The sequence below is a fragment of the Maylandia zebra genome, linkage group LG15, assembly GCF_041146795.1.
Source record: "Maylandia zebra isolate NMK-2024a linkage group LG15, Mzebra_GT3a, whole genome shotgun sequence".
Classification (NCBI taxonomy): Eukaryota; Metazoa; Chordata; class Actinopteri; order Cichliformes; family Cichlidae; genus Maylandia; species Maylandia zebra.
In genome coordinates, this window is record NC_135181.1 from 11,854,094 (window position 1) to 11,876,024 (window position 21,931).

At 43.2% G+C, this 21,931-nt stretch overlaps 1 protein-coding gene across 6 annotated transcripts in view; it reads right to left on the minus strand.

The window, feature by feature from the left end:
- utrn (utrophin) overlaps positions 1–21,931 on the minus strand; it is a 193,250-nt gene that overhangs the window by 135,177 nt on the left and 36,142 nt on the right. For all 6 annotated transcript variants that reach the window (XM_014414047.4, XM_014414051.4, XM_014414048.4 and 3 more), the window contains 25 exons: positions 21,692–21,855; positions 21,452–21,575; positions 21,269–21,356; positions 20,323–20,567; positions 19,619–19,787; positions 18,314–18,441; positions 13,672–13,809; positions 13,466–13,579; positions 13,140–13,295; positions 12,282–12,452; positions 11,988–12,179; positions 11,132–11,266; positions 9,419–9,568; positions 8,739–8,900; positions 8,355–8,486; positions 7,886–8,059; positions 7,643–7,798; positions 7,357–7,527; positions 6,463–6,642; positions 5,796–5,924; positions 2,200–2,370; positions 2,012–2,056; positions 1,557–1,721; positions 746–883; positions 511–606 (listed from right to left, as the gene is read on the minus strand). In XM_014414047.4, coding sequence (XP_014269533.3) covers positions 511–606; positions 746–883; positions 1,557–1,721; positions 2,012–2,056; positions 2,200–2,370; positions 5,796–5,924; positions 6,463–6,642; positions 7,357–7,527; positions 7,643–7,798; positions 7,886–8,059; positions 8,355–8,486; positions 8,739–8,900; positions 9,419–9,568; positions 11,132–11,266; positions 11,988–12,179; positions 12,282–12,452; positions 13,140–13,295; positions 13,466–13,579; positions 13,672–13,809; positions 18,314–18,441; positions 19,619–19,787; positions 20,323–20,567; positions 21,269–21,356; positions 21,452–21,575; positions 21,692–21,855 — 3,693 coding nt within the window. The remainder of the gene's footprint in view (positions 1–510; positions 607–745; positions 884–1,556; positions 1,722–2,011; positions 2,057–2,199; positions 2,371–5,795; positions 5,925–6,462; positions 6,643–7,356; positions 7,528–7,642; positions 7,799–7,885; positions 8,060–8,354; positions 8,487–8,738; positions 8,901–9,418; positions 9,569–11,131; positions 11,267–11,987; positions 12,180–12,281; positions 12,453–13,139; positions 13,296–13,465; positions 13,580–13,671; positions 13,810–18,313; positions 18,442–19,618; positions 19,788–20,322; positions 20,568–21,268; positions 21,357–21,451; positions 21,576–21,691; positions 21,856–21,931) is intronic.

The following is a 21,931-nucleotide window of genomic DNA, read 5'->3' on the forward strand; positions in this document are numbered from 1 at the left end:
CTACACTGAGAGCTGATATTATAATAGTACAGATCTAAATGAGAGCAAATCAGAAACAACTACACTTAATGTAACTAGAGGGGCAAAAAAACACTAAAAGATGAGAATCAAACTCTAATACAGAACTCAAATCCACTGAAAAACTACAGCACTCTCTGACAAAGAGGAAAAACAGTGTAAATGTGATGCCAGCTGACACTCCCTGCTTTTAGCCCTCTACTGGATGATCATCAGGTCACAGAGGGGATGCAGCACCCTCTCCATGATGGTTGGCAGTTTAAGCTGAATTATTCTCTTAGAGCTATCCTTCCTATTCACTTTGCTGGTCTCACTGGTTCTGATGCTGCTACCTCAACCGACTTTAAGCAAAGAATGTTAAACTTGACTCGTAAATGAGCTGCAGCATCATGAGGCACACGCATTAAGCCCTCCCTATAGTTTCTCATCAAGGACTGCAAAGTATTTATTCCTCCCCTTTCTTAGATGTGTATGCTTGCATTCGTCTCTCACCTCAGCTGTAAACTCAGCTGTCTCCTCTCTGAAGGTGTGAGAAGACGACGTTTGCACGGAGACTTCGGCTCGCCTGATTTGCAGCACCTTAAGCTCCTGAGACAAGCAGACACAAACACACACTTTCAGTGTACTGCATCGGCGCACAGCAGAAAACACAATATAAGAATATCCCGTGTTTTTCTAGGAGAGGAAAAAGAAAAACTCTACAGAGGACACATGATATGCATCTCACCCTGTGAGCAGAGTATTGACTTTGCAGCCGGAGCAACAGAAGTCTCAGCTCCTCCCTCTGGCCCTCATCTGAAGTTTGCTGCAGCAGTTCTTCTCCTCTTCTCAGCAAGTCCTCCACACTGGCTTTTTCCTCATCCATCTGGTACAGAGAGACACAGGGTAAAAGGGCAAACTGAGCATTCAAGAGTTCAAAAGTTATGCGAATAGTTATTCCCCCCCCCCAACAGTCCTCGATGGATCTTAAATCGAGCATCTTCTATTCAATAAACATGAAGAAAACATTTATACCACCATCTGACATAAACTCTGCCTCTTTAGAAGCCTGAGCAACATGTTGCCTGTTTAGCTAAGTATACACCACTCAGGAAATACTGTTTAAAACACAGCAAGAACTCCCTGACTGGCACAGTGACCTTGCTTGTGATTGGTCTTTTTTCATCAGTCAGTTTGTTTAACATCATAAACTGTGATAAGTCAGACTGAATTCCAGGACTATTAAGCCAATCAAACCTCATCTTATCAAGTGAGAGCTTTACATTACACAATCTGCAACCTGGCATATTCAGAACATTTCACTGAAATTTCAGAATAACCTGGGTGAGTACTCTGTGTGCTCCAATTCCTCCTGAGAACTGATAGACATGGTAAACCTTTGACCAGGCAATAGACGGAGTCTTCTTTCCTCTGTACAGTAGTTGAAGCTACTTTTCTATTACCATTACTATCACAATCAGTACTGCTACTTTTAAATAAATGGACCTTATTTAATAATATTAAAAGAAAAAGTCTAACTGAAAGGTAATTCTCTGTACCTTATCATCATCCAAGATGTTTACTGGGTCATGCTGATGCTGCTGCAGAGCCTTCAGTGTGTCCTGGAGCTCTGCCTGAAGGTCCTTCACTTCACCTGGGACTGCAGCCTGGTCAGGGAGACTCTGACTCCGACTTTCAACTTGCATCTCCTGACTGTGAATGACCTGATTAGAAGAAAATGGGGAAAAAAAAACAAACAACAAACCTCAGGCAACACAGTCAGAGCTGCTCACGTCAATCTAATTATCTGACCACTTTCTTAAAGAGAGTTCAGCTGTGCTGCAATTCATAGAGACACACGGAATAGGGCCGTGTTTTTGTCTTAAAACACTTGGCAGCAGCATTTGTAACTTACATAAAATTAATTATAAGCCTATTGCCTGTGATATTATATCTCCTGGTAAGATATGGTGTGTTTCACCCTTGCATTTAATACCAAGGATAGATTCTTTACCTGCTGGTTCACCTCAGCAGTGCCTGACTCCAGACTCGTCAGCATCTGTGTTGCCAAAAAGAAAAGAAACAGACTGGCTGAACAGACTGCATCTATTTGACAGTGTAACCTTCTGTGGATATAGTGAGATTTAATTCCACACTGCATCAAGGCAGTAATTAATCTCTCTTTTGTTCTGTTTTTAATACCTTGGCTGTTTTTATGTGCTGGGAGACTTTGTCAAAGTTGCAGTTAAGCTCAGCCAGTTTGGGCTCCACCACATCTCGGCATGCGGGCCCCCTGCTGGTCATCAGGATGACAGCTTGATCTCTGACGTTGTCCACGCGCAGACCGATATCCTCCAGCTCCTCCAGCATGCTCTAAGGACAGACCGCAGAGTAGCTGGTCATTGAATTATCAGTTGATGCCATCAGTCATCCTCCCTCAGACCGGCTGGCAGTGTAGCCTTGGGTCAGATTAAAGAGCTCGGGACATCATGTACTGATCAAGGTTAGGAGGCCTTAAGCTCAGCTGATATGTAGTGGGGACCTTCACTCTTCTTGGCAAAAGGAGAGTTAAGAAATTAATGCAGCTGTATGACGCCATCCTAGCATTTATAGACACAACAGACACAATAAAGGATTCTTCAGTTGGCCTCTAAACAAACAAAGATTAAAGATGGTGCTTTCATTCACTTTATCTGCTTTAGATAAACGCGTTTCGAGGTCTCTGCTGCCGTTTTGCTGCTCTTATTTCACTGTGCATATCTCTTTGTGCAACAGGCACTCGTAAAATGGAGACTGACAGATGAGAGATGATAATCATTTTCTAAAGCCTTAAAAGTATTTTACAACGCTACCTACAGATGAATAGACACTGCAAATACTAAAGAAATTGCTGATTTTAGGAGGCAACAATCCACCCACTTTCATTAATTGAGAACTGCAGTGTGCAACCTTATATATGTACCTTGGGGTTGTAGCTCACTACAGACTGAAATGAGAGTCCTGGACTGAGTGTCTGAGCACAGAGGCACAACAAAGAAAACACTTTTATCCTTGACTGCAGACAAAATGTTCCTGTGCTCTTATTGAAATTGTTCTGAGTTTTTGGATCATTTGTTGGTTTGGAAACACTTCTGAGACCCAGGGAAAGTGTTAGAAAGATAGCAACACCAGACAGCAAACTGCTGGCGAGTACAGAAGCGAATTAGGAGCGAGGCAAATGCTATTGCAAGTGATGAGAGGCATCCTGTTACGTTCACTGAGCTTTTGGCCTTTTTCTGAAAGAAAGATGCTCTGTCGCTCCCTTTCAGTTCCAGCTCTCCCACACCTGACTGCAAAAGCTGAACATCATTCAAGTTTTGTGTGGAACTTCATTTGCAGCTCCTGCAGCTCCAATTTTGGCCACTCGGCTCAGAAGTGTGTGGCCACCGGTTTGTTTAGTGATATTGGAAGAAAAAGTGGCAATCTTGAGGGATCCAATTGATCTGCTATTTTGATGAAGTGTTGTATTTGTTAATGGAACCTTTGTAGGGGTCCTCTGCCGATATTTTGGCCTTGGAGACCCCGGCATGAACCTTTTTATTTTGAATGGTGTAGCCCAGGGGTCGGCAACCTTTCTGATGATGAGTGCCATCGAAAATTTCCACAGAAGTCAATGTGCCATACCAACCATTGCAATAGCAATAAATGTAATAACGCTCTATATCAACAGTTACACACTACAGTGGGGCAAAAAAGTATTTAGTCAGCCACCGATTGTGCAAGTTCCCCCACTTAAAATGATGACAGAGGTCAGTAATTTGCACCAGAGGTACACTTCAACTGTGAGAGACAGAATGTGAAAAAAAAATCCATGAATTCTCATGGTAGGATTTGTAAAGAATTTATTCGTAAATCAGGGTGGAAAATAAGTATTTGGTCAATAACAAAAATACAACTCAATACTTTGTAACATAACCTTTGTTGGCAATAACAGAGGTCAAACGTTTACTATAGGTCTTTACCAGGTTTGCACACACAGTAGCTGGTATTTTGGCCCATTCCTCCATGCAGATCTTCTCGAGAGCAGTGATGTTTTGGGGCTGTCGCCGAGCAACACGGACTTTCAACTCCTGCCACAGATTTTCTATGGGGTTGAGGTCTGGAGACTGGCTAGGCCACTCCAGGACTTTCAAATGCTTCTTACGGAGCCACTCCTTTGTTGCCCGGGCGGTGTGTTTTGGATCATTGTCATGTTGGAAGACCCAGCCTCGTTTCATCTTCAAAGTTCTCACTGATGGAAGGAAGTTTTGGCTCAAAATCTCACGATACATGGCCCCATTCATTCTGTCCTTAACACGGATCAGTCGTCCTGTCCCCTTGGCAGAAAAACAGCCCCATAGCATGATGTTTCCACCCCCATGCTTCACAGTAGGTATGGTGTTCTTGGGATGCAACTCAGTATTCTTCTTCCTCCAAACACGACGAGTTGAGTTTATACCAAAAAGTTCTACTTTGGTTTCATCTGACCACATGACATTCTCCCAATCCTCTGCTGTATCATCCATGTGCTCTCTGGCAAACTTCAGACGGGCCTGGACATGCACTGGCTTCAGCAGCGGAACACGTCTGGCACTGCGGGATTTGATTCCCTGCCGTTGTAGTGTGTTACTGATGGTGACCTTTGTTACTTTGGTCCCAGCTCTCTGCAGGTCATTCACCAGGTCCCCCCGTGTGGTTCTGGGATCTTTGCTCACCGTTCTCATGATCATTTTGACCCCACGGGATGAGATCTTGCGTGGGGCCCCAGATCGAGGGAGATTATCAGTGGTCTTGTATGTCTTCCATTTTCTGATGATTGCTCCCACAGTTGATTTTTTCACACCAAGCTGCTTGCCTATTGTAGATTCACTCTTCCCAGTCTGGTGCAGGTCTACAATACTTTTCCTGGTGTCCTTCGAAAGCTCTTTGGTCTTGGCCATGGCGGAGTTTGGAGTCTGACTGTTTGAGGCTGTGGACAGGTGTCTTTTATACAGATGATGAGTTCAAACAGGTGCCATTCATACAGGTAACGAGTGGGGGACAGAAAAGCTTCTTACAGAAGACGTTACAGGTCTGTGAGAGCCAGAGATTTTCCTTGTTTGAGGTGACCAAATACTTATTTTCCACCCTAATTTACGAATAAATTGTTTACAAATCCTACCATGTGAATTCATGGATTTTTTTTTCACATTCTGTCTCTCACAGTTGAAGTGTACCTCTGGTGCAAATTACTGACCTCTGTCATCATTTTAAGTGGGGGAACTTGCACAATCGGTGGCTGACTAAATACTTTTTTGCCCCACTGTATATAGAACAACTTTATAGAACTATATTTGTTCGCACATGTTGGCATAGTACAGTATTGTATTTGTGTGTATTTCCATGGTGCTGATGCTGCGCTAAGCGGACGGCTCCTGAAGCATTTGAAGTGTTGGAATGTGGAAATTTCAACATCGCTTGAAAAAACTGCCAGCAAGCAATGTCCCTCTCACCGGTAGGCCAAGTGATTTTTAGTCAATTACAAGTTGAATCTGGTAATTGGGGTTGTTAGCAAAGATACCATCATTAAGAAGCAGCACAATTAATGTGTCTATGTGAGCTAATTTGCAATGTGCATCAGTGGCCCAGCCATTTATTTTTAATGCACCTTCTCAGAATCTTATTCACTGGGAGCTTTCTAAAAAAACTCAGGTTTTAGAATCACTCAGGCAGAATCTACACATTAGCTTCACGCTCTACTGTTGCTTTACCAGTCACACTAATAACCTGCGCTGCCTTACCTTTATTACTTTTTCTCTTTCTGCTGGAGCCAGCCGTTCAGCCTCATCCAGGTGGATCTGGGTCTGGTAGAGCCAGGTACTGATGTGAGCCAAGTTTTCATCCAAAATTTCCACCTCATTCTGGTGACTCTAGACAACCCAAAAATGGATATTTAGGCAATTAAAAGTTCTACATATTCACCATTTTGTACTTTATCATAGACTTGCTGCAGTGCACTAAAGAGGTGATTTGAAGTCTTTTTTTTGGTTTTGACATTTATTTATTTCCTGCAATCAGGTGAGTAAAAGAGCACAAAAAGAGCATGTTTCATGTGAGTTGTGAATCCTTAATAAATATAATCTTGTAATGCACTTTGCACTGAGCAGAATATGCAACTTTTAAATACATTTCTTAGAATTTCTAAACTCACCATGTCCAACTAAATAATCCTGTACTACTGATATGCATTATAAAGTATGCATATGCAGTAATAGCTGACATGGGTAATTGCCTTTACCTTAAATATATCTACTCAAGAGTAGCCTTTATGCATTTGCAAATTATGCAAAGAAATGAAATGAAATTTAAGCAGCTGGAAGGCTCGACTTCATTAAGAAACCAAAATATGACATCTTGTGACCAATACGGCCTTTTATTAGTCTTTCTATATGCAGTATTTGCACTCACAAGAACAGTGCTAAGCCAGTCCTCAGTCAAAGTGTGAACACGTTCCCAGGCTTCATTAAGACCACAGAGTTTGTCCTCCAGCTGAGCGTCACTTCCCTCCACCAGAGTCTGCAAACCAGCGCTGATCTCCGTCAGGCCAGATAGCTCCGCCTTCCGACGCTCCGACTCCTTCAGCAGACCCTGGTTAAGCACATCCAGTTCAAAATATTCAACAAGATCATGTTATGACCACCATGTTTCAATAATTCAGCGCCACCTCAGCTACCTGTCTTAATATTATCACACAGGCACATGTACACACTGACACACTGCTATATAAAAGAAAAAATAATGCTGATGTTACTAAAACAACAGCCTGCCTTCACCAAGATATGAAGAACATTTTCAGATATTTCACTGCATAAATGTTTCAAAACAAGCACAGCTGAAAAACAACAAAAACACTTTCTACACCCTACTGGACTAAAGCACTTTTAATGACTTTATGTAAACTAGTGAACTATTATTAATTCATAGCATTTCAGTTTTAATGTCGTTTCTGGGTATTTTTGGATAAACAGGGTCATTTTTTTTCCTGGTTCTGTGTATGTAATCATAAATCTTTCAGTCCTTTTTACCAAAGTGGGATCAGAGAAGAGCTCATCAATTATATACGAAGCCACACATAATTCACACCGCTCATAATGTTGATTACCATATTAGAAAGAGAATCAGATTCATGTGTTTAGGGGCAAGAAACTGTCCCTCTGTGCCATCTACTGGCAAGAAACAGACTGACCGCTATTGTTTTGAAAGGTTTTGTTTTCACTAAAACTTTCACAGCACACTTTTTTCTTAATAAATGTCTGTTTAAAAAACAAAAAAAGCTTTCCACATACTGATACAGCTACTCACATTAGCCCATGCAATCTCAGCGTCGATGTCAGCTGGCATGTCTCCGCAGCCATTTTTCTGCTGGAGCTCGGCCTCGTTTGTGTTCAGCCAGTCCTGCAGGACAGCACTTTCCTTCTGGAACTTTTGGGATAGAGACAAAGCTTTTTCCAGGTCCTGTTTGCCCTCTGTTACCTGTAAGGACAATTAATACAATGGCATCTTTAAAAAGGGCTCAGAGCTATGACAGAAGTACTCAATGTTAAAAGCTAGATTTTGTGGAAGTGTTAATTTGCCCAGAATGAGGTACCTGCGCCCCGAGTTCATTGTAGAGCAATTTAAGAGCAGTAAGCTGCTCGTCCATGGCCTTGGGGTTCTCTGTCTGCTGTTTCTGCACAATCTGGCGGCCTGTTTTTATCACCGTCTCCACCTCCAGCTTCACCTCACTCAGCAACTTGTACAATTTCTATCCAAGAAAAAGACATGAAATAAGTAGCTGTGTGGATTGACTGGAGAGAGAGAAAGAAAAGAGAAGAAAAGGTCGGTTTCTTACCAGACAACCAGCAAGATGAGACTGAATTTTTTCCGGTTCCACATCTTTAACATCCAGGATGTGAAGCTCAGCTTTAGCACCATCCAGGACCCTCTTACAGTCCAGCATGCGCTGCTCAAAGTTAGCAGGCTTCTGGAAAAGCTGATATTTTGTGGAGATCTCCCTCAGTTTCCTCTGCGGAGAGCAATTCAGAAGGCAAACAAAGTCAAAGATCGCCGAAAAAATAGCCAATGTTTACCCAGCGAAATGTTAAAGAAAGTATGAAACTTTGAATGAAATTTAAATGCATCTTCAGGATTACAGAAACCTTTATACAAGTAAAAATGGAAGAGAAGAAATCTACTATGTCTTATTGGTAATATTAGCCCAACACATAGTAAAGAAAATGTATGTAAAAGGTATTAAAGCTATATGATAAGTGGTGGTGGCATGACAACTCCTAACATTGTCCAGCAGGGGTCAGTGTTACCTGTAGGTGATCCAGCATTGTCCCACCACGGCCAGCTTTGCCATCAGCGGTGTTAGGAGGCAAGTTGGCCACATTTCTTCTCCTCATCTCTTCCACTGTCACCTCGTGAGCTGCGATCTCTGCTCCAATAGTCTAACGAAAAATTCAAAACAACCCTTATACACCGAGGGTTTTTTTTTTAATGCACATGGAACATTCAAGTATGCATTATTATGGTGGTTTTATGTTTAAGACGACAATTTGAAGTTCAAGCATATTTCATTGCATATGCAGTTTATTAGTGTTAGATGAAGGGCCTTTACGCTCCGAGGCTTCTCTGAGTGTCAGATCTCATTAGGTGAGTCTTACCAACACAGAAGTGTTTTATGTTCACGTGCGCTGTACCTGTGCTTCCTGTGGAAGCTGGAAGGCGTCTATGCGATCAGTGAGGTAGGAGGTGAGCGTGTGGTCCAGCTGGCTCAGAGACTCCTGCAGCGCTTGGAGCACCTGTTCGTTTTCTCTCAGTGTCTGCAGCTGCTGCTCGAGGCTGATCTGCCGGTTCACTGCCTGGACGAGGACACAGACACCGAGACACACATTTGAATCTGTTATAATCACAGATTTTAGTGTAGACAGATATTATATTTATTCTTATCATGCATGTGCAATTGGCTAAGAAAAAGACTGAAAATAATAGCTAATATACACAGTGTTACACTCGCTGTAAGCCTCTTAATTATTTCTACTTTTAGCTGCACTCAATTACATTTGACAATACATTGAGGCATATTTCTCCATGCAGCATAGCTGATACAATAAAGGAGCACTCCATAAATACTGTATGAAATGTCAATGCATGAACTCTGTACAGATATGGACATGTTCTAGTTTGCAATAGACAGAATCAGATATAAATTCCCCAAAAAGAATAAGCACAGATTCTCCGTAGAAAAAGGAACTGAGATGTAATTTGCAACATTCCTGTTTATGCAGGAACAAATGTAGAACATGCACACACACACACACACACACACACACACAGACACACACACACACACACACACACACAGAGACAAGGTCCTGACCTGGTGGTTCAGTTGCTCGTAGCGGGAATTAAAGGCCTCTAGTTTTTCACTAATGAGCTCATCAAGTATGCCCCCGTCTATCAGCGTCTGACCCAGCTCTCTGATTTGTGTCCGGTTGTCCCCAGGGTGGCGGAGCACACCCTCCAAAGACTGGTGGTGACAAAAGAGATGGAGAGAAACATAAATACATTCGCAAAGAATCAGGAAAAAAATGAATAAATAAGAATGAAGCAAAAAGGGGAGGAAAGCAAATCCTTTGAGGATGCTGAAACAATGACGAAGCTTTACAGTTCCAAAAATTTGCAACAGAAACTTGCAAAGCATGAATGAATTAAAAAGAAAAAGAAGAGCAGAGCTAACCTTGTAACCAAACGATCAAAAAGCGCAAAACATCAGGGTGAAAAATGAATTCCGGTACATAAGCGTATGTGTGAATGAAAGAGAGAGAAACAAAAAAACAACAAAAAAACAAAAAAAGCTGAGCAAACAGATGCAGTCCAGATGCAGAATTTCGCTGGGCTGGGTGTGTCAGACAGCGGCAAACCAAAACAAAGATGATAACTGAATGAGAAATGAGAGACGAGTGAGAGAGCGAGCTTGAATAGTGACGGCACCGGTTTGGACCCAACAGTCACTGTTTATGTGGGGTCATTAAATTTGCTTTTCCTTCCCCGGAGGTAACAGACACAGAGAAAGACAGCCCCCACCAGAGGGGTGGGTCTGATTAGGAAACCGAGAGGCCAGGAACGAGTGCCGGGTGATGAAACAGGATTTAAAAGAGTGAAGAGGAAGAGAGAAAGAGAAGGACTTGTTGGAGGAGAAAAGAAAAGTCAAAAAAATATATTATAAGGACACAGACTAGAGCGGGGAAACATTGTCTTCAAGGGTCTTCAACTTCCTTCATCACTATGCAATGTTACAGAAGCAGCACTGTGATTAAATTGACTCTGACAGTCGTGCCGCAGGCGGTCTACAGATATAGCAGCAGATCAAGGCAAAGCAGAAGAATTTTGGAAGACAAATCAAAGACAAATGAGGTTATTAACATCCAGTTCAACGTGTAATGGAAGAATTAGTTTGTTAAATGTTGCCGCTTCATGCATACAGAACCAGAAGTGATCAGAACTTTACATACAGTCATCACAGGCATAATTGTCATGGTAATTTGAGGCTTTTAAATGATTTATTTGAACTGTTCTTTTTCCGAGGTGGAATGATTGTACAGCTTACATCTTTAATGATGTTAAAAACAAGTATCCAAAGCACAAGTTTGAATATAGTTTAGACCACAACTCTGTTTATTTGTGAGGTTATGGTGTTGTATCGCAGATTAAAAGATAAAAGATAAAATCCATTCAAAGATTCATGTCTTCTCTGTTTATATATTAAAGATGTAACTAATTATATCAGATTTCTTACACACTTGCTCCTGACACATGCCTTCAGCTGTCGAAAATGCTTGTGTGTACTTTAAAACTGTTTCCACATTTGCTTTTGACATCAACATGTTTCCTAAAATTATGTAGTTGGATGTATAATATTAAGATTTCCCACTTTGAGACGAAGAATGGTGCATTGTTTTCATTTTATGTCAACCGCCCCTTAGATGATGAGGATATTAGGACAGGCTTGCCGGTTTAAAAGAAAAATGAGACAGAAATTGGAATGTGGCACTGAATTACATTGAATTTGATTACAGGTGTGCGTTTTTACCTCCAAGGCTTCATTAACGGCCTCGGTGCTCTCTGGCAGGTTTTCAGTAGCTTGGAGCTTCTCCTCCAGAGTGTTGAGCCAGCTCTGCTCCATGTCCAGGTATTGAAGCAGCTCCATCCAACAAGACCAAACCTCCTACAGAGCACAGAGCAACACAAAAACTATTAAAAGGGAAATTCTTTATGTTACTATGAGGTGACCACACTCATGAGCATGCCCCTGTTCAGGCGCTTAAAGAACAATATAAAACATTTTAATGCTTATTTTCTTCTTTATAGCAAGACTAAACAGCCAAATTCTACGGACAAAGAGGAGGTTGTGACAAACAGGCTGCAGGCAAAAAGCAGACACAAGCATAAACACAGCTTTCTGACGTGCCTGACCTTTACTCTGCAGTGTTTAATCAAAAAAGGAGCCCTTAAGTAGGACTTTACACTTACAGATTAGCTCTGAAAACAAGAATCACCATTTTCCCTTTAAGCTTCTTTTGGTCTTTGCACGAAAATTAACAAACGAGGGCCCAAGAAATGACACATTGCATAACCCGACATGTCATTCCTCTACTGAACTACGGGACTTCTGAGCTGATCGACAAAATCGTGCCACTCAAGCAGAAAACCATGAATTAACTTCATGTTAATGTGTCATAGCAGCTTTCACTTAAGCTTCAAGGTAATTTAAATGCAACACAATAGGGGGAAATGCCACTTTTTATAATTTACTTAGTTAAGTACAGGTTTCAAGCAATAAAAGCTCATAATAATGAGATTAATCAATATATTATGTGAGTAGAGCTCATTTATTACATTTTTATTCACCACCAACATATATTACATTAATAAATTGATTACATTACCTCCAGGGTGTGACACTTGCTGTTGAGGCGGTCACAGAGCTTGTGGTAGTTGGCTAGTACCCCCTCTAGCTCTGAGGTCAGTTCTTGCCTGCTGCCTCCACCTGTGGGTGATGTTCGGGACACCAGCAAGTTGATGCTGTCTTTCAGGATCTTCACTTTCACCTCTTTCTGTACAACATCCTCTTTAGCCCGCTGCGAGAGCCGAGGCCACCCAAGATGAGAGAGAGCAAGAGTTAGATTCAAACACAAAGAATTACTCAACACCGCTTTCTTTGACCGCCCTTCCAGTCCAACCTTCATCTCTTCCAGCGATGCCTCCAGCTCCTCTGGACTTTTGTATTCAAAATCCCTCATGAGAAACTCCTCGTCAACTTGGGCCATCCACTCCTGCATCTCTGCCAGGTCTTTCCTCAAATTCACATGCTTCTCCTGACTCTCTGCCACGCGCTCCTGATGGCTCAGCAACTGGAAGGAAAATGCATTTCATCAGGTTTGTAACGAGCTGGCATCACATTTTTAGAATTTTAGAAATTCTAATATTGCTTTGAAACTCGCATTTTAATTGATCTTTTAATGGTTTACATTCATGATGAAGCAATTATGCAATGATATATACAGTACAGCATATTAGTGAAATGAAGTGGACTTCATCTTCCTGTTACTTATGATGTACAAAACAAAAGGTACAGGACACAGGTGAGACCACATGTTATGAAACCTTAACATTAAAACATTAAGGTTAGTTGTGCATGCATAATTTGTTATTGTAATTTATAATGTAAAATTAGTGTTTTAACTTATTTAGCCTCTGTGTACTACTGATATGTGATTGTAACTTTATTATACAAATAGTTTGTGTGAAGACTGCAAACAAAAGGCCCAAAACTAACAGTTAGCTGTGTTCAAGGTAATGATGCACTTTCCATGTCTCTGTTATCAGACAGGTTCCTACATGACTGTGAGAAACAAGCTCCTTACAGCTGAGCAGAGTTTGTATCCACACAAAGAGCATAAAGGAGCTGTTATTCTTCTGTTCTGTGCTGCTATGAAGACTGTTCGTGCTGTGCTGCTGGTTTGGTTTCAGCGTTCAGTTTATTTTTCCATGACATAAATCAGCCACTAAATAAATTATAAGCAATAAAACAAACTCACCTGTTTGCTGAGAGAAGTCCACCGAGCCTGGCACTCATCCAATTTGTCCTGCCCCCACCTGGCCAGTCCTGGTAGTGCAGCTGCCTGTACCGAATTCACATTCTCGCCCATCTGCTTCAGTGAACCTTCCACCTGCTCCATCTCATTCACATGCTCCTGTTTATAGGAACATGAAAGGAAATCTTTTAAAAAATAAAAAATAAAAAGTTCATTCAAGCCAAGCCCCCCACAAAAAACCCTACTTCAGCATATTGTTCAAGTTGATTTCTGAGCAGTTTGTGCGTCATTACCACCAGTGTTTGTTTTTTGTTGCATTTTTCTCTCACCTTGCACTGATTCAGTTCTTCCCTTAGACTCTCTGTGTCACCCATCCCTGTGGCATCCCGAGACAACAGCTCCTGAACTGCATCTAGCCAACGTTCCACTTGCTCCAAACGAACCTGAATGCAGCACAAGAGCAAAACCACAGTGTAAACTACAGCCATAATTTAAGCAGAAACAGACTCTTTATTCTCCCTGACAGCTGCTCTACCTGATTGTCCTTCATGCTACCCAGAATGCACTGCAAAGTGCCAAGCTCCTCACGGGCCCGGGAGGACAGCTGACTCCATTTTTGTAGTTCTGCAGGGTCAGAGGCTTGCTGTGTTTGCTCAATATCCAGACACAGGACCTGACGTGAACACAAGTACAGAATTGAAATGACATTTCTGAGAAACAATCAATCAATCTTGGAATTCTTGGAAAACAAATTTGACCGCCTGGAGTGGAAAACATCTCTTAAACATTTTTGCATTTGTAAAAGAAACATTTAAAAAACAACAACAACAACTTGAGATTATTCCAGAGTTTAACAAAAAACAAAAAGTTGAGTCTGACAGGAATTTAAAGACCGATATGATATTTGGCGATTTAAAAATCCAGTATATCAGCAAACATTTGTTCTTCTTTCAGGGTCACACAACGGAAAAATTTCCCTAAAAAAAATATTATCTGTATCTTTACTCAGATACAATTGCAGGCATAACAATGCAGTTTAAAAGTAACCTTGTTTTATTAGGTCATGGATTACTTGTTTACACTCTGCCCGACTCTGCAGGGATCATCTGGTTGTTGTGTTTGAGGCTCCAAACGCATATTGCCAACAGGGAAGTGGCAGCATCAATAAGATGGTTGAAGCGTGTTTCTGGTGTCTTTTCTTTAATTTAAAATTACCTGGCTCTTATAATGCAGTATGTCTGCAAATAACTAACATCGTACATCATATTGCGGTAAGTTATAAAGTCATTAGATATTGATCATATATTATACACCCTGCAAAATGTAGCTTCTTGAAAACAAATATAGGGGTTGTGGGCGGGTGGGTGCATGGGGGCCCATCCCTGGCGCAGGGTGCCGCCGGTGCGTCGAGCCGCCTGGGGGGCTCTTCAACTGGTGGGGGAGATTGTAACACCTTGCAGGAGCTTTCCTCTCCTCAGGAACTCTCTGCAGGAGGGGGAGATACAGGAGAGGTGGAGAAAGATCTCAGCCTGGGCGTCTATTGTCTCATGTAGTCTGGAAGATGAATGGATGGTGGGGTGGGTGCAGTTTTCTCTGTGGTGGGGTTGGGTGGACTGTCCCGGGCTCTGTGGGGCCGGGGGGCGCTGCTGCGCTGGGCCCCGGTCTGGATGGGCCTGGGCCCCCTTCCCCTGGCGGGTCGCGGAGTATGGGAGTGCCTACTGGGGTCAGCGGGGGAGCTGGCCCCAGGGAGGGGTCACCTGCCCCTCCCTTCCTTCCCTCCCCATCTCCAGCTGCCTCCCTCTTCCCGCTCCACCACAACCACCCACACATGCAGGGCCTTGGAGTAGGGGTATGTCACCAGGGTGCAGAGGAGGCTACCCCCCCCCCTGTCCCCTTCTGGCTGCCTCTGCCTCAATTTTATCCCACAACTTAGACATTCACATTACTCACACTCTCATTACACATACATATAGGATCTTGGGGGTGGGCACGATACACGGAGTCCAAATTACCATCAGGGTGTACACCCCACCCCTGGCGTCGTTGCCCACCCCTCAATACACGTAGACATTGAGGGCTAGCAGGAGGGACTATGCGCTTACCTGCTTCTCTCTGGCAGGTAGCTCCATGCCCTCCTGGGTTTTAATTGCACCTTAAAACACACATGCATCAACACTACAATGAGCGGGTGGAGGGAGGTTTGGAGTCTTCTCTCACCCCCGTTCTCTGCGGCTTGCTGGAGCGGGGGGGCTAGGAGGAGTTGGCCGTCCGACTGCGGTCTGGAGTGTGGGGCCTCCCTGCTGCTGCGGAGTCGGGGCGGTCTGCCTCTCCCCACCGCAGGGAAAAGGGTAACACCACCTGGGTCTGGGTGCAGTTCCCCCCCTCCAGGGGCAAGGGTACCTAGACCCGGTTTGTAGAGTACGCTTGGGGAGTGTGATTGTGTGTACAGCGTCTCTTTATGTCTGTCTCCACGTTGGTTGAGTGTGGAGTAAGTGCATATGAGAGCATGAGGGTGGGAATGGATGTTTGTGTCTGTGTGTGCCTGTATGTCTGTGTCTATATGTCAGGTTGGGTGTCAGGCGCCACCTCTCTGGGGACATCTCAGGCCCTCCAAGGTTTGGAGGCCTATCTCCACCCACCACCACTTCCCCTGCCGGTGGCGCACTCCCTCAGGTATCGATGCGTTGGTGGTTCTTTGTGTCTGGGGGTGGGCGTCCGGGTACACACCGGCTCACTCCTTGGCGGCCGCTTATCGGGGCCTGGAGCCTGGGGCTCGCTCGGGTCACTTCGGAGGTGGGGTGCCCCCGGCCTCTCGGCCTGGGGCTCGGTCACTCAGGCACAGCTGGCTGCCGGCGGAGCTCACGGGCGCGTCACTGCAACTCCCCCTGGCTTCTGCTCCGCGGCTGCTGAGTGAGCCCTCATCTGAGACTCTCCTCAGCTCTTACTGGGACAGTGGCGCGGCTGCCCCTCTGTTGGTTTTCCTTGGTCTCTTGTGTTCTGGGGGCCTCTGGATGTCTGGAGTTTTGATCTCCTCCATACCTGCTTCATACCCTGGAGGACGGGGCTGGGGCTCCCCCACACTCCCTAGCAGATCGTTACATGGAGAAACCTTTGGAATGCAAGCATGCTGATCCACACAGGTATGCACACAGGTGTACACACGGGTATTCACAGACGCGGACTACAGCTTTCTTGGCTGCTGCCTCAAAGCACATTGTGCGCTGTCTACCTTGCGTGCTGCACAATATCGTTTATTATTTAGTATCTACTGATATCTACTGCTAGCTAGTTTATTGTGATGGTGCCGTTTTTTTTTATTATGTTGCTCTTTGTTGTTTGCTTTCTCTTCTGTTTTTTTTTTCTCCATACAGGTGACCCAGGTGTTTTGTTTTTTTTTTTTGTTTGTTTTTTTTGTTTTTTTCTCTTTCTTCCCCCCCCCCCCCCCTTCTCACCGTCTCTTCTCCCCTTTGGTTTTCTTTCTCTCCCTCTCTTTCTTTCATTCTTTCTCCCTGTCCTATCCCCCAGTCATGTCTGTCCCGTTTGTAGCAACTGAAAATAAAATTAATTCATAATTATAATAAAGGTCAATCAAATGGACCAATATGGCAAGGCCATGATGATCCACTTGGTAAAATAAATCCGCTTGGCATCTTTCTTGGCCTTAAGACAACAATTCTGATGGCTAAAGATCCAAACGGGACACAAAAAACAAAAAAAACAAAAAAACAAAAACAAATATAGGTATGATTGTAATCTGCATGTGTACTGAAGGCCTAACAAGCATGTGGTTTGTTCCTCATTAAATGTTCAACTCTTTAGTTAAATAGTGTGTAAATTAATTTAATTACTCATTATTCATAAACACTCCTAGCAATTCAATTCAATTTTAAGCCTCAAGGTGCTGCAAGTTAAAGACCATATAATAACACTGAAGAAAAAAAAAAAACCATCAATCAAATGACCCCTTATCAGCTAGCGCTTAGCGACCATGGGAAGGAAAAACTGCCTTTTAACAGAAAGAAACATCCTGTAGAGCCAGGTTCAGGGAGTGGCAGCCATCAGCTGGGGTTTGATAGGAGGAAAACAGGTTAAAACCAGCAGTAAACTAGTGAGGTTTAACTGTGGATCCAAAGCTTAAACACTGAAAAGTGCTGCTGTTAATTTTATGTCATCAACATAAAATATCTATATTACAAAAAACTGTGTGCTGTCATACATTAACACAGAGAGAAACCAGAGCCAATATGGTGATTATCACCTTGCCTCATTTGACTAAAGGGAACCTGAACTCGCACATGCTGCTATGGTATTGCATGTTGCGGTCAACAAACTGACTGACAGGTTCAGCGGCTCCACACTGAGCTGTTAGGAGCTCCGCGCTGCATGCACGGGCATGCTGCCCAGAATGCGCGTAGTCCCCGCCCCCCTCCCCGGCACCGTGCCCTATCTGCCATGATAACAGGAGCGCAGACGGAGCCACATTCCACTGAAGGATGGAGGAGGAGACCAGCACACACAGCAACACACAAAGCACAACAATGCACAGATAACAAATCTACACACCCTTCCCTCTTACACAAAGGTTTAATACAGTGCAGAGGGAAGTGACTGGCTGATACAAGGATCTGTTATTCTTTCAGAGGAAAAGAGGACAGCAAAAACTGAGATAATGTACGTACAAGGACACAGAAACAACCAAAGTGAATGATGAGAATAAATTACTTGGGTCAAAGGGCACATATGACAGCAGCTAAACTTTTCAGCAGGCTCAAAATAACATTTAACATTTATATATTTATATAGTTTCATTGTGCTTTAGAATACAAGCCACATTTAACCACACATTAATAAACCCCTTTATTCTATACGATTTAAGCACTTTATCTGACTCGCTGTGGGAGGAAACTGGAGAACCCAGAGGAAACCCACTTAAGCACATGATCGAACCAGGATCTTTCTTGCTGAGAAGAGACTGTGCTAACCGCTGCAACACCGTGTTGCACAAAAAGCAAACCTAAAGTGCTAACGAGTACCTCAGATCATCAAAAATACTAACTAGCCAACTAATTAATGCAGCTATATCCTCCTCAGTCGAATTCACATTTTTGTCCTAGCTGTCTGCTTGTCAGTTAGCAGAATATCTGTATTTAAACTCATCTGGAGGTATTCAAACTCACCTGTGCCCGCTCCACTGCCTCTTGTGTTGTAGGCATGTCAACCATCCCGTTCCTCAGAGTGGCCAGTCTGGCTTCTAGACCCTCCACCACAGACTGTACCAGCTGCGTGGCTTCCAGATTAGCCAGGGCTGAAATAAGGCAAAGAAGAGAAGCTGTTTTTAGAAAATTACAGAGAAGAAAAGACAGGAAAAACTGTGAAATATAACTTTAGCATTCAGGCTTAAGCATCAAGCTTCTGCCACAAGGGGGTAGTGAGCAAGTTTGGGATTCTCCCTCTTTACAGTTGGAGATGCTTGTGTTTTCCATACACTAAGAGGTTCCCAAACATTGCACTGTGTGTTAAACTTAAAATAAGTTTAACACACTATTTCCAAAATAGCAAATCCAAACCTCCAAAAGGTTCACAAGTGACCAATTTATTTTAATTAGTTCAATTACCTTTCATTTTACTCTTATTCCTCTGCACATTTTTCTATACTTCCACTCCTGTCTTCCTTCCCCTGTGTCCCCTTCTCTGTTAACTACCAGGTGATTTAATGCTTACGTAATCTGGCTATGTTCATATACACAAGGAGCAAACCTGGAGTGTAAGTGTGGGGTGGGGGTGGTGATAGAGAGGGCCCCAGCAAGAATCAAACCGCCTTCAGGCAGAAACAAAAAGGTTTTCCTTGGATCCCATCCAAACCCTCAGTGTCATAAAAGCCCTAGAGGTACAGCAAAACAGGCATGCAAACACAACACCCACCCACCCACATCCCCCTACAGTCAGCAGAGCATTCAAGCCTCCCTTTACGGATATTTTTTGGCCAGGATCAGCGCACGTAAATTCCAGAGGTAAAACGGTGACTTATTTTCAGAACTCGTCCAGGTCCAAGTCAGGTCCTCAGGTAGAGACGGAGCTGGCACAGAGGTACGATCTTACGCACGATCGCTCACGTACACACTCGCATCTCCGTGAGCTTTTGGAGGCCATATAAGGGCATCATCTATTACTTGTGGCTGGCCAAGGATTCGTATAAAAGCTCATGTCAAATTTACACAGCCCGTGTGGAACAGGGCTCTGCTGATCGTAACCATTACTCATTCAGTCTCCCATAAACCTGAAAGCTTTGCACCACAAGCAACGAGAGAGATAAAGGCATTTGTTTTAAGGGCAGTTTAAATCTCTGCCCTGCAGATCTCAGGAATAAGAGGATATCTGAAAGCTCTCAGGTCACTGGAAAAGCAGGTGGACCTCCTCAGAGTTTCGGACTTCATTTCTACTGTATTGATTTACGAAATTATTTCAATGCACTTAAGCAGTACCTTCATTGACTTCCTTTTCTCTGCTCTGCAGCTTCTGCAGGGTGGAGGCATGATGTGCAGAAACCACCACCATGTTGTCTTTTAGAGAAGGCAGGGCTCCCATTGACCCTGCCTCTGCAGACAGCTGCTCCAGTCGTGGACTGAAGGCGGTGACCTGAGCGATTCGAGACTGACAAGCACAAAAGAAAACAAATGTGTTCAGTGTTTGAAATGAGGAGTGATCACATGACCACACTTCGTTCAATTAGCTTTCAGACTTCTCATGTTTGTTGAAGAGAATTAGAAACATTTACATTTGATTCTTTATTGTGCAATTACATACATTTATCTAAAATAATTACAAAACATCTTACTCACACTGCTGCAGTGAGTTAGCTGACTGGTCTGGAATTTACCAGATGGAGTCATTGTTTCCAGTGACAGGCAAGTAAGTTAAGCTCAAATTATGACACACTGGAGGGAGGTTTCATGTGTCTTACTCTACTCTACAAGCTTTTGAATGCATTTCAACTTGATTTACTACATCCCTGCTGTGGCCTCGTGGTTTCTGATCAGTGATTTTAATGGTGATTTATCTTTGCTGTAAAAATTGTAATACTTGTAAAGAAACTGCAGTTGAATGAGAGGAATTTAACAAGTGACGTTTAGGGTTAAAGTCACACAAAGGACATTGAAGTGTCTGCGAGTGAGACGGTACATCTTACCTGGCATTCCCCCTTCAGGTTTCCGAGCTCCATCTTGTTGCACTTTTCTACAGGCGCGGTCGAGTCCAGCCACTGGTCCTGTTCCTGCAAGACCCGGTCCAAGCCTGCAAGTTCATTAGAAACCGCTCTCAGCCGGGTCTGCGTGAGAACCCGCTCACGGGCTGCCTGCAGCTCCCTCGCACAGACATCCCACTCAGTCTGGAGCTGCTCTATGTTTGCCCTCACCAGATCCACACTCACAGCCTCTATAGATAGAAACAAAGACACCGGCTCACATCAAATGCACTTAACAGCTAACTGATTTTAAGCCTTTGAATGTTTGAATGTGTCACAGCTTTTGTTCTAGATTTTATGTGGGAGCTCCTAGCAAGTAATAATTGTAATAACGCCAGAGGATAAAATAGTGGAGATAAGGCAAAATAGATGAAAAAGCAATTGATGGAATAAAACTGTTTAATGGAAATTTTGACGTTTAAAAAATAAAAAAAAAATTAAAAAAAGTCGGCTCCAACTTAGCCACGCCGCCACCTCCCACTGCCTCCAGAGCAGCGTAAACACGTAAAAACCCTGAGTGCCTCTTCATTTCATTGAGTGGTTATATGAAATCAGCAACCCTGCAGACTGACAGGGTTTTATTACTCAAACTCCAAATACACAAACACATGTTTAGAGTTCTGGCATTTAAAAATAAATAACAATAAAAATACGTAGGCTCGTAAATACCCAGAAAATACCAGACAGCTGCAGAAAAGTGGTAAAATCTTATGAGGAAAACACAGTTTAACAAGGAGATGGAAGATTGTTGTTTGAGCTGCCTTAAGGCAATAAATAGAAGTCAAGATCTTTACACACTTTAGAAGAACATACGTGACAAAACTTGGATGATTTGTTTTTAATAATTTGGTGGTTTATACAGAAAGAGGAACCTTTACTCTATGTTTCATACCTCTCTCTAGCTGGTCCATCAGGGCTCTTCCCCCCTGGATCATCTGACTCACTGTGGCTTCTTTTGCTTTAAGTTCTGCTTCCAAATCCTAAAGTGGTTGTTTAACACATATTAAAGTTTATGCCTGCAAAATAGATTTTGTTAAATTGAAGTTGAAATTATGTTAAATGTCTGCAGGTCTACCTTTAGATTCTCCTGAAGGTCTGGAGTATCAGGTGTAGTCTCAGGATGTGTGGTGGCCAGTGCCTGAGTGGACATCTTCCACGTTTTTATCCAGCTCAAAAGCTCAGAAATTTTGTTTTCAAACCTGCAGAACACAAAAGACATGCACACTATGTACACACTGCTCTGTGTGTGTGTGTGTGTGTGTGTGTGTGGTAGGGTAGAGAGATTTATTCTGTCTGTTTATGGCCCCATTCTTACATTCTTATGACTTCTGCATCCGTCTCCATCAGACGTTTCTTTGGGGGAGCAGGTGGGGCCAGGTCCTGATCGTCAATTGAAGTGACCGAATCCACGGCAACTGTATCCACAACGACCTGTTCTTCCACCTGAGTCATCCCAGCATCCGTCACAGCTTCCATTAGCTGTGAGGAGTGAGTTAAAGTATTAGTGAAAAAGAAAGGAAGATAAATCAATCTAAGCTAAGAAAAAGAAATAAAA